Here is a 13,276-nt window from a genome sequence, read left to right as displayed (position 1 = left end):
ATGCGAGACAATGAACCTGATATCGATTTAAGTGATAATATGGAGGAGGGTGAAGATATTGATGAAATTCACGATGAAAGCAATAATAATACAGATGGTACTAATAATGTTAGTGGTCCTACTCCAACTGATAAACAAAATGATGGTTCTAATGCATTTGAAAAGAAAAAGAGAGCCAAGACTTCTTCAGTTTGGTTAGAATTTAAGGAAGTTGAGCTACCGGACAAATTTAGGAAAGGAGAATGCATCCATTGCAAAAGAAGGCTCAATATTCCTAAAAGTAAGAGTACAACTCAATTTAAGAGGCACTTAGAGGCATGCTCAAGGCGCAATATGTACCAAAAGCAACAAAAAAAGATTAATTTTATGGCTGCTGATTCAAGTGTTGGTGTAAAAGCAACTGGATTCGTTAGTGCTTTACATGATGGGAAGCTTGACATGATGAAAATGAGGGAGTCTGCTGCACATTGGATGCTTATGCATGAGCATTCATTTTTTATTTTGGAAGAAGAGGGCTTTAATTTGATGATGAAGCGTGGGATGCCTGAATGGCAAAAGATTTCTCGACAGATGGGAAGGAGTGATTGCTATAAGGTGTATGAGATTGACAAAAAGAAATTGCATGTTTGTTAAAGTCGATAAGCAAGATTAGTGTGACAACTGATTTGTGGTACTCTTCACCTCAAAAGATCGAGTATATGGTTCTGACTGAACATTTTGTTGATTCTAATTGAAAGTTACAGAAGCGAGTGTTGAACTTTGTCCACTTACCCCCTCCTCGTCGTGGTATTGATATAGCAGATTCTATTATTCAAGTGTTTAAATGATGGGGAATTGAAAGCAAAGTAAGTTTTATTCTAACAAACTTTATTTTGTTTTGTTTATTTATATATTATATTTGACAATCTAAGTTTAATTTTTTTCATGTATTTATAGGTCTTTACTATCTCTGTTGATAATACTGCTGCAAATGATACATGCACAAGGACTTTGAAGGACACTTTCTCAAGAAGTAAGAAGTTAGTTTGTGGAGGAAAGCTGTTTCATATTCGTTACTATGCTCATATTCTTAATATCATGGTGCAGCATGGACTGAGTGAGATTAAAGTAGTGAATGAGGATGTTCGTGAAAGTGTCACTTATCTTAATGAAAGTGAAGCAAGACTTGAGGTGTTTGCTGAGATTGTCCAACAATTACAACTGCCATATAGAAAGTTGATGTTGGATTGTCCAACCTGTTGGAATTCAACTTATGACATGTTGGTATGTGCAATCAAGTTTAAAGAAGTTTTTCTTAGATATACAGATCAAAAACTAGGTTACACTTGCTGTCCAGAAGTTGAAGATTGGAAAAAAGTTGAGAAGTTATGTGAGATTTTAGAGCTGTTCAAGGCTGCCATCGAAATTATTTCTGGGACAGATTATCCAACAGCAAATTTATTTCTTAATGAAGTATACAGGGTGAAGGTATTGTTGGATAAGAAGTCAAGTTTTGAGGATACTTTCACTAGACAGTTGATTGCAAAATTGAAGGAAAAGTTTGATAAATATTGGGGTAAGTGCAATCTGTTGATGGCTATAGCTGCTATTTTGGATCCTAGATGCAAAATGAGGGTAATTGAATTCATTTTTTCGAAAATATTTTTAAAAAATGAAGCAAGTCAGAACATTTTGAAGGTGAAGGAAGCTTTGTATGAGCTTTATCATGAATATGTGACTATCTATAATGCTTGCGGGGAGCAAATTAAGTGGAGAAAATCAGGGTTCTTTTAGTTCCAGTGTTAGTGCATGTTGGATGAGAATCATCATCGTCTAGATGCTCAGAAATTATGCAATTTATTAGAATGGTTGAAACTGTTGAAGCACAAAAATCTGACTTGGACAATTATCTAGAGGAAGGGTGTTTTATTTGTGATGGAGATATAGTAAAGTTTTATACATTGGAGTTGTGGAAGACAAATAGCTTAAAGTATAGAATCTTGTCAACGGTGGCAGCTGATGCCCTAGCTATTCCCATCACCACTGTGGCCTCAGAATCTACTTTCGGTGCTACAAGTAGGATCATTGATCCATACCGCACCTCTCTTAGTCCAGAGACAATACAAGTATTAATTTGTGGAGAAGATTGGTGTAGAAATTTCTGTGGAGTGAGGAAGAGCACTACAACAAAATAAGGTATTAACGATAAAAAAAATTTATCACTAATAATAAATATTCATCGCTAATATTTAGTTGCAAATAATGACGTCGATGATAATCTTTTACGATGGAAAAATTTTTTGTTGTAAATAATCAAATATTACCGATGAAAAATTTTTATCTTTAAAAAAATTATTTTTTCGAAAACTATTTATGACGAAAAATTTTAATCATAAAAAAAGATAATTTACGATGAAATATTATGTCACTAATGAAAAATAATTATTTACAATGATTTTTTCATCACTATTAATTTAACTAAAAATTTTTATGAAAATCAAATTTATAAAAGGTATTAGCAATGTAAATTTTTTGTCATAAATATAATAATTTTGGATGTAAATTTTTATCGTTAATAAATAATAAATTAATAATGATAAAAATTTTTCACTATTAATTTAATTAAAAATTTTTATAAAAATTAAATTTAAAAAATATTAGCGACATAATCTTTTTATAGCAAATATAATTATTTGTGATGAAAATATTTTTGTCGCTATTAATTTAATTAAAAATTTTTATAAAAATTGAATTTAAAAAATATTAGCGATGTAAATTTTAAGTCGCAAATATTACAATTTTCAACATACATTTTTGTCAGTAATAAATTTTTAGTTATTTATGATGAAAATAGTTTCATTGTTATTAATTTTATATAAAATTTTGATATTTTTAAATTTATTAAAAAATTTATTTATGATCAATTTTTCATCGCTAATATATTTTTTTGCCGACCAATATTTCATCAAAAATAATTCTATCACTAATAATTTACATATTTTTTTAAAAAATAATTTATGAATATATATATTTAATTTATATTTATGATATTTTTTTATAAATTTAAAAATTTATAAAAAATTAAAATAAAAAATTCAAACAATAAACTCATAAATAAATTTTAATATTTTATTATATTAAACTAAAATTATAAGAAGTCTAAAATAAAAATAAAAAGCTATAAAAATAGGCCGTCTAGTGTCAACATCTGCAGAAAGAGAACGAGCTGAGGAAAGAGAGTGCTCGGATGAGCTCGAACCGATCTGTTGCTTCCTCATCAGCTGCATCATCTGCTCCATCTGCATTATTCGCTTTATCATCTAGATTTGGAGCTGCTGGTACTCATCGATATGTGTAGTCAACTCATCAGCTCGCTGCTTAGTCTATCTCTGCACCTCCACCAGCCGAGCATCGCAAGCAACATATATGTCAGCCCTAGACGAGCATGAAGATGAGGAAGTAGTGATCCCATGCTCTAGACCTCTAACATAACAGGATCTCATACCAAGCATCTGATCACAGATCTCGTCATCTATGGATGCGATCGAGCCCTCAGGGATAGGTTGGGATTTGATGTCTATCATACAGTTCTAAAAATTAAAGTTATAGCTATTTTAAATTTGTACTAAAAATCAAAGAATAAATAAATAAATAAATAACTTACAAAAAGCTCCTGGCTCCTCGTCGTTCACTCCTCTGACCATCGCTAGTGGATCCGCTTGTAGATATCGATCCTACCAGGAAGCTCGTCACTCTCAGCATCTCTATATAATTTGAGAATAATTAATTAAAATTTTTTTAAATAGTTAGAGAGTTAGAATATATTAATTAAAAATTTTTACTATCTGCTCCATGTGACGAGCGAACAACCTCGAACCCCCACAATATGGTACAGTCTGTCTCATCTGATTCATGGCATTCTAGGCACATCTTCTCTGTACAGTTAGCAGTCAAATTAGTGGGTAATAAACTAAATTTAAGAATAAATGATTCAATCATTAAACTCTAAAAAAAATTTGGATTTATAACTTGATATGCCAGATCCTCATAATGCTAGTAAATGATAGTCTAACCATCCATAGTGATGCTGTCATAGGGTCGGTGCCATGCTACCTCCACCCTATGATCCTGCATCACATGATACCAATGCTGATGGATGCGGTGGCGATACTCCTTAAAATACAAAGATAAATGAGTGTCCACAGCTCGCTGCACACGATCTTCCTCAAAATCAATAATATCAAATACACCCTATCAATAACAAATATTAGAAGAATATCGTACTAACTAAATATTCATAGTATAATTTATTTTATCTATAACTAGATGTAGAAAATCTCCTTTTGAGATGGTACAATATGATGTCAATCGAAAAATAACACGGAGGTATAGCAGCGGCATATGATGTCCAGCTCGGTCTACCACAGCTCGCCCCATCTTCTAATGGACCTGGTGTAGCCAGATGGTATCTCGACATGGAGATGCCATCCTGAGTGCTCGCATCTCCAATGCTTTAGAGTGAGGTTCTTCAATGGAGCTCGTCCTTGCCTCACTACTAGTAGAGATAGATCTGAAACAACAATAAATAAATCATTAGTATGATAGCTATCCAAATAAAAAAAAAATTAAATTTTATTATATAAAAAATATAATAATACCACTCGAACTTATCTTACTCGGACCCACCTCATAGGGATCTTCCAGTATAGGATCCTTTGACGACGGAGCTAGTGCGGCAGTAGAAATCGGTAAAGGCGCCTCAGCCTCTGGGGTAGACTATGAACGCGACATCGTCATTTATCTTCTGAAGCCATACATGTAATTTTTGATATATAAATAAATATAATATTAAATAATAATAATAATAAATAAATTATATTTTAATGAATAGAATTATATCGCATACCATTATTGCAAGAGAAGATTGAACAAAGAATATAGATCTACTCATTAATATTCATATCTTCCTCGATGTGTAGATCCTCTTCCAAATCATAAGATTGATATATGTGTCGTCTTCCATCTCATTATCGTTTATGAACTGATCGTTATCCTTTGACTCATCAAGATTAAATACAAAATTAGATTCAACTTCATTGGGCGGCAGATCAGCCTTATTCAAAAGAGCTGTTATAAGTTCTTCATCAACAAAAAACTCGGTTAATATTTGTTTTTCCTCTTGAAAAACTTTCTCTTTATGTAAATCAGAATTTTCATCCATCTCTAATCGGATTGGTTTGTCATATACACCTTTAGATATTATTTTTTATACGATATGCCAATTATCTCGATACTTTAGATCTTTCAAATATATTATTTGTTTCGCTTGAGTTGCTAATATATACGGCTCATTCTGGTACTATGCTCGTACAAAATTTATACTAATAAAATATGGATCGATATGAATATCGATCTTTTTATTGCTAATATCCCATCATTCATATTCAAATAAGAATATAGAATTACTGGACCCATACTTCAGTTCTATAATATGTATTAGTACACCGTAATATTTAATATTTTCTTCTCCTTCATATCTTATCATAGCAATCTCACTATTTTAGGTTTATCATTGCATCTTAAACTTCCTTGTGTGAAATCTTATTCATCCAATAATACAAGATGTATAGCGGTTAACTCTTCGATCGGGACCACATGCTAAATTGTACAACTTATCAGTCGCACCTTTTTTTTATTAAAATACTTATATTTTATCTACACAATAACATAAAAAATTATATTGATTCAAATAATAATTTTTATAATTATTAAAAATAATGTATTACTAGTGCAACTTATAAGATCACCTAACCATTTTGTAAATTCTCTCCTATATCGATCATCAGCATCCATATTATTCTTTCTGTATAGTATACTCTTATGCTTATTGTAACAAATCATGATTTTTAATTTTACATCGATATGAAAAAATTACTTAGAACATTAAACAGTATGCTAAGATGGTACTTACTTAATTAAATCTTTAATTTTTTTACAATTATTTAGAACATAAAAATGCACCTTAGATAGCTCATTCATGTCCATATATTCATATCTTCTGTTACCAATGGGTCAAATCATTTGTTTAAATATAGATAGTGTCGGTTCATTATCACCCCATTCACGGTTTGCATTACGATCTGTACGATTGAATCTTATTTCGATATCGTCAAGATATATTGAGCAGAATGTGACACACTCTGTAGCTATGTATGCTTCCGCTATAGATCTTTCAGGCCATATTTTATTACGCACATACCCTTTTAGGATACACAAGAATCTATAAATAAAAATAAATTTAAATTTTAGAAATATATTTATATCTTATAACTGATATAACAAAGTGTATACAATTTTTTTATCTTTCAATAGAATACATCCATCGATAATGTATCGGTTCAGTCAAAAGAGCTTCTTTTAGAAGATGAATAGCCAAATACGCCATAACATAAAAAAATGATGGTGAAAAATTATTTTCTAACTTATAAAGAATTGAGTATGATGTCCTTCTCAAACTTCTCCAGTAAGTTAATCTTCAATTTTTGGTAATATAGTTTTCGAAAGAATACTTCCAACTCAATAAATGCAATTAGAACATCACCATCTAAATAGCTATGTATGACCACAAGAAGCAAGCATTGCATCATTATATGAAAGTCATGACTTTTCATACCAGAGATATTGCCGTCGTTGTTTTCAACACACTGTGATATATTTGAAGTGTATGCATCAGAAAATTTTATAATTTTGAACCATCCATAGAAACTCTTCTTTTCCTTGTCAAATAGTGAATAATATGCAGGTGGCATAAAAAATCTATCACATCAACGAACTAAATGCAACTCTGCTCGAATTTTCATTTCTTGCAAATCAAGATAAGTTTTTATACTATCTTTTATTTTTCTTAAGATATTCAATATAGTACCGATGATAGTATCATAAATATTTTTTTCTCAATATGTATTGTATCTACATTAGGATGAAGTAGTAGCTGCTTCTGATATGGTAGTTTGAAAAAAATACTTCACTTTATCCAATTCAGTTTAGCTTCAGTATGCTTCCGCTTGTGAGTATCTGATATTTTTTTAAATTAGACATTTTCAATGACTTTAAGTTGTTCTAAAACTTCTGCTCCACTTAACTCTTTAGGTAATAAACGTCGGTTGGACTTACTATTAAAATATTGATTGTAACGGATCCTCCAAAAATGATTAACAGGTAGAAATCGTTGATGACCCATGAAGCATATTTTTCGTCCATACTTTAAATATAAGGAGGATGCATCCCTATTGCATATTAGATATGCCAAATATCTTTTGGTGCTCCACTCAGATAAGTTTTCATATACACAAAAATCATTTATGGTCCACAAAATCGAAGCATGTAATCTAAAATTCTTTCGACTCATAGAATCATATGTCTGTACTTCATTTTCTCAAAGCTCCTTCAGATCATTGGTTAACGATCGTAGATATATATCAATTTCATTACCTGATGCTTTTAGATCCAGAATCAATAGTGATATAAAAATAAATGATTCTTTTATACACTTCTAAGGTGACACATTGTATACAACTAGCATCATAGGCTATATACTATAAGAAATACTCAAATTACTAAAGAGATTAAATCCACTGTCACTAGATCAAATCGGATATTGCGCAGGTCACTCGTAAATTGTGGATGCTTTGTATTGAAGTCTTTCCACACTACGGAGTCGGTCGGATGGCAAGTATATATTTTTTTTAAATTCACTGCTTATGATGCCATCTCATTTCTTCTGCTGTCTTTGTAGACATATACAGTTTTGAAGTCTTGGAGTCAATAGAAAACATCTTAAAATCTTTTGAGATATCTTCTTTTCTTTTCTATTATTGATTTTATACCTAGGCTCACTGCATTTTGGATATTCAGTTGCCTGTTTGTCATTCTTATAAAATAATATACAGTATTTTTTACAGGCATGTATAAGAATATAGTTAAGTCTCAATTTTCATATATATATTTTTACTTCAGAATACAATTTTGGAAGTCTCTCTTCATCGAAAAGAGCTGCTTTAATCAATATCAAATTTTGATTAAATAACTTCTGACTCCATCAGTTCATGGTTTTAATATTAAATAATTTTATCAAAAATTTTAACTTAAAGAATTTTGCACAATTTGGATAGAGTGGCTCTTGTGCATCCCTTACAAGCTTTGCAAACTATTTAGAAGTCTCTTCTACCTCAAGCCAGATATTGTATTCATGATTAGAATTGCCTTCAAATGCACTAGTACTCATGCGTACATTTGAACAAATATCCTGATGTAGATTATCTAATAGTTCTCCTATATCACCATGTTCGATAGGATCAGCAGCATCACTATTATTTTTCAGTATCATCATCGTCTCACACCACTTCATTCGTATCATCCTCCTCATACCATATCCAGCAAGTATACTTCTTATCCATACCATAACGTAGTAGATGCTCCACAACAAGTGTTATGTGACGATATACCATATTGACATATCTCTTGCATGGATATTTTATCGGACTAGCACTGTCAACCTTATACCGTGCAAAGTTAATAAAATCTCGAACATCTTTTCGATATTTAGATAAAAAAAATATCTCTAATATTCATCCAATTTTTATGGATATCTATCTAACAACAAACACGAAAATCATTAACAACAAAAAAATCTTCAGTGGTATTCATCTGAATCAGATCCTGATCTAGATTTTGGATTAAATCTCGATCTGAATTTTGGACCAAATCCTGACCCAGATCCGAACATGGATCATTTTATACAAAATAGCATGCGTCAAAGAATATAGACTGAACAGTAACACAAAAAATCTCCTTTCACTAATTTAATAAAGCAAAAATATATGTTCCTGTCTATTTCAAATCATTACTAATAGGTATTGATCTTATTCCTTTAAAAAAAAATAATAATTTTGTTATTATTGGTCGTCGATATTTTATTTCATTATTATAAAAATTTTGACAGTATCTCTTATGGTTTTCCAAGTATACGATGTGAACATGGTGCCTACGCATTCTATCCACCATATACCCAGAGAACAGTGGATATATTACTGCTGAGTATCACATAATGAAATAAAATATCAACTATTAACAGCAATAAGATTATTTTTGTTCAAAAAGCCTGAATATGGGATATCCAAAAGTCGATCTCAATCAGAATCGACTCTTGAATGAAAATCTAAGGCTCGATACAATTTAACTACCATCTCTGAATGTATATTCAAAGATGAATTTATAAATCATCAAAAAAGAGTAACTATGCATTGAAATTTTTTTATCAAAAATTTTAAGAAAATTTTCTCTAAAATAAAAATATTTTTTATATTTAATTATAATAAGTAAAAGTATACAAAACAGCACACAAAATAGTTAAATTGTAATAAGCAAAAGCAATGTGCATTGTGCTAGTGGAACAAAAAAAAATTATAAATTTTAACATAACACTAAAAAATTTATGTAATAAATATAAAATAAACTATAAGTAGTTGAGCAAGCAAAATAATATTAACACAAGATAATAACAGAAACCTAAGCTCGAAGGTCTGACGATTTTTTATTTTTTTAAAAATATTTTTATCAAAAATAATAAATAATTTTTTATTTTTTTAAAATATTTTTTATCTAAAAATATTTTTTAAAAATATTTTTTCTCCTAAATGAGCTCCGGACTTGACCGCCCACGGCCCCGCTCCCACGACACCGGTACCGTCACCCACCTTGTGCCACCCAAACTTGGCCCCCATGATCCCACTCCCACGGCATCGCTGCCATCACCCACCCCTCATGACCCACCCCCTGCGGCACTGCCTGATCCAGATCCCAACTCGGATCCTAATCAGATCCTGATCTAGATCTCAATCCAAATCGAGATCTCGATCCAGATGTCGATCTCGATCTAATTCGAATCATGATCTAAATTTTATTTTGATTAATTAAATAATAAAATATTTGATTAATATTTGATTTTTTTTACTTTTTTTATTTTTTCTTTTCCCCCCTCATTTCTCTTCCCTTCCTCCCTCCAAGCCATCACCCACCCCTCCCCAGCCAACGCCCTCCCTGTCTTCACCCACCCTTCCCCGACCGACCCCCTCCCCGGCCCAATGGCATCATCGTGTCGGCCCCAACCCCATCCCCGCTCCGTGTCGCACCCAACCGCCCACCCCCACCCTGCAACCCCCTCCCTGATCGATCCCCTCTGTCAGCCAACCCCCTCCCCGGTCCTATGGCGTCGCCGTATCGCCCTCGACCCCATTCTAGCCCCGTGTCGCCCCCAATTGCCCACCCCCATCCTGCAACCCCCTCCACCAGCTGACCTCCTCCTTGGCCCTGTGGTGCCGTCGTGTCGCTCCCAACCCCATCCCCGCCCCGTGTCGCCCCTGACCACCCAACCCCACCTTGCAACCCCCCCCACCGGCCAACCTTCTCCTTGCCCCGTGGTGTCGCCGACCACCCACAGCCCCCCTCGCAACCCCCTTCACTCCCCCATTGGTCCAATCAACCCCAAAAAAAAGATTGGAAGAGAGGGGGACTTACCTCTGGCAGACGGTTACGACAATGATAGCACGGCAACGGCATAGATGGCGGAGGATGGCGGCGATGGTGGAGACGGCTTGCTGGCGGGAAGAGAGGGGGGGAGAGCACGGAGGGGGGAAGAGGGAGAAAGGAAAGGGGAGAGGAGAGAGGGGGGAGGGAGAGAGGAGAAGGGAGAGCGGAGGGAGGAGGGAGGAGAGGAGAAGGGGGAAGAGGGTTTCGCACGAAGAAACATCGAGTTGACGTGCATTGAATGCAAAATGATTAGCAACCAAAATTTTCATTGCTAATACCATTATTAGTGATGGAAAATAATTTTCATCGTCAATAATTTCTGTCAAAAAATTTTTCACTAAAAAATTTTTTCTTTAAAAAAATTTCACCCAAAAAAAATTATTGATGACAAAAAAAATTTCATTGTTAATAAGATTATTAGCAATGAAAATTTGATTTTCATCATCCATAATTTCTGTCAAAAAATATTTTCCACTAAAAAAATATTTTCTCTAAAAAATTTCTCCCAAAAAATTATTGATGACGAAAAAAATTTTATCGTTAATAAATTTATTAGCAACAAAAAATTTTATTTTTGTTGCTAATAATTTTTACCAAAAAAATTGTTCCCACCAAAAAAATTTTTCCTCTAAAAAATTTTGCAAAAAAAATATTAGTGATAAAAATAAAAAATTTCATCATTAATAAATTTATTAGCAACGTAAATTTCATATTCATCATCAATAATTTTGGTCAAAAAAATTTTTCTTCTAAAAGAATTTTAAGACTATTTCTGATGAAAATTTATTTTACATCATTAATAATTAAATATCTTTTCAATAATAGTTTCATAAAAAATTAATTTTGATTTTTTTTCATCAAGAAAATTTTCCATCCAAAAAATTTAACAACAAAGAATGACATTAAAAGTATATTCATGATGAAAAATAAAATTAATTTTCTTTAATCTAAAAATTTTTGAGCTAAATTTTTTTTTAAAATAATTTCATCAAAAAATTAATTTTTTATTAATCAAAAAAATTTATACAAATAGTTAATTTATGATTTTTCTCCAAAAATTTTTTTTCTCTAAAAAATTATGTACATAAAAAATATAATTTTGATGAAAAATTTAATTTATATTATTAATAATTGTTATAAGACTAGCTCTTCGACTTCCACAATGAAATGGACACTATGAGAGATTAATAGCTTTGAGATTTTTGATCTCCAAGGAGCTTGTCTTCTTCTTGGAGTCATCATTCTGAAAGTCAGAGTATGAAAATATTACAAAATTATGTGAGCATTAAAGATCTAGAAATTAACCAGAATCAAAGCAGACCTGCAGATAGTACAAGTTGTATTATAAAGTATAACTCATATTTATATTTTACATTACTAAGAAGATGAGTGCTCATATTGTATATCTTTTCATGATTGAAACTCTTACAGAGATATATTTGAGCATCAATCGATATGAGAAGTGTGGTACCTTTTGAGATTATAGAAGTTATGCTAAAATTTTTTGTTTAACTATGTATGGCTTTTGTATAAAAGGAGGCTCCTTTCATACAGCTTAAAGCAGATATTCCACCAGAAAGATTCATTGATATCACTAATAACAGTGACAGCGATGAATAGGTAAATTTTACATCACAAATAAATGTATAGCTCATTTCATTCAAAAAGATCTATTCATTCTAATTCATAAATAATAATTAATTTTTAATTTTTTAACTATTGATGATGAAAATTTTTCATCAAAAATAATTATTATTTTATGATAATTTATATTTTCATCATAAAAATTACTTCTTTATGATGAAAGATTTTCATCATAAATAACTATCAATTTTTGATTTTTTTAAATTTTTTAAATTTTTAATTATTAGCAATAAAAATATATTCATCATAAATAATTGAATATTTATGATGAAAATAAAAGTTTTATCCTGAATAATAGTTATTGATGATGAAAAAAATGCAAATAGTAAATAATTTTTATTTTTAAATTTTTTTTTTAATTTTTTAACTATTATGATGGAAATAATTTTATCATAAATAATCTTAATTTATAATTTTTGAATTTTTAAGTTTCTTTTTTTTTCAAAATATTGACAAGAAAATAGTTTCATCGTAGATAATCGAGTATTTATGATGGAAATTATTTTTTCATTATAGTACTTGATTATTTATGATGTAATACTTTTATCATAAATAATATATAATTTTTAAATTTTTAAATTTATTATTTTTTAAAATATTGGTGATGAAAAATTTTTATCATAAATAATCAAGTATTTACAAAAAAAGTATTTTCATCATAAATATTCAATTATTTATGATAAAATATTTTTATCATAAATAATCAATAATTTTTGATTTTTTATTATTATTTTTTTAAATATTGATGATAAAAATAATTTCATCATAAATAATCAAGTATTTGTTATGAAAATTTAATAAATTTTCATCATAAATACTCAATTATTTATGATGTAATATTTTTATCACAAATAATCTATAATTTTTAAATTTTTTATTTTTTTTGAGATATTGATGATGAAAATTTTTTATCGTAAATAATTGAGTATTTTTGATAAAAAAATATTTTCATCATAAATAATCAATTATTTATAGTATAATATTTTCATCATGAATAATCAATAATTTTTAATTTTTTTTATTTTTTTCAAATCTACCATATAAACATTGCCATGCTTATGTCCTA

General features: G+C 30.5%; 1 protein-coding gene across 1 annotated transcript; it reads left to right on the top strand.

Annotated features, from left to right (window-relative positions):
* On the top strand, positions 1–3,337 carry LOC140855203 (zinc finger BED domain-containing protein RICESLEEPER 1-like). The gene is made up of 4 exons (XM_073251081.1): positions 1–624; positions 738–815; positions 937–1,614; positions 3,194–3,337. The coding sequence occupies exons 1-4, from the start codon at positions 1–3 to the stop codon at positions 3,335–3,337; spliced, it is 1,524 nt and encodes a 507-aa protein (XP_073107182.1).
* Positions 3,338–13,276: the final 9,939 nt, after the last annotated feature.

Source organism: Elaeis guineensis, chromosome 2, assembly GCF_000442705.2.
Source record: "Elaeis guineensis isolate ETL-2024a chromosome 2, EG11, whole genome shotgun sequence".
Taxonomy (NCBI): domain Eukaryota; kingdom Viridiplantae; phylum Streptophyta; class Magnoliopsida; order Arecales; family Arecaceae; genus Elaeis; species Elaeis guineensis.
Note: the sequence above shows the minus strand (reverse complement) of the source record. Positions and strands in the feature narration are given on the sequence as shown.

Bases quoted from the DNA above. Each gene is read 5' to 3' on its own strand.
- LOC140855203 (XM_073251081.1), top strand. From the start codon at position 1: ATGCGAGACAATGAACCTGATATCGATTTAAGTGATAATATGGAGGAG. The intron at 625-737 runs GTTTGTTAAAGT...TCTAATTGAAAG, and splicing joins TTGACAAAAAGAAATTGCAT to TTACAGAAGCGAGTGTTGAA. The intron at 1,615-3,193 runs GTAATTGAATTC...CAACATCTGCAG, and splicing joins ATCCTAGATGCAAAATGAGG to AAAGAGAACGAGCTGAGGAA.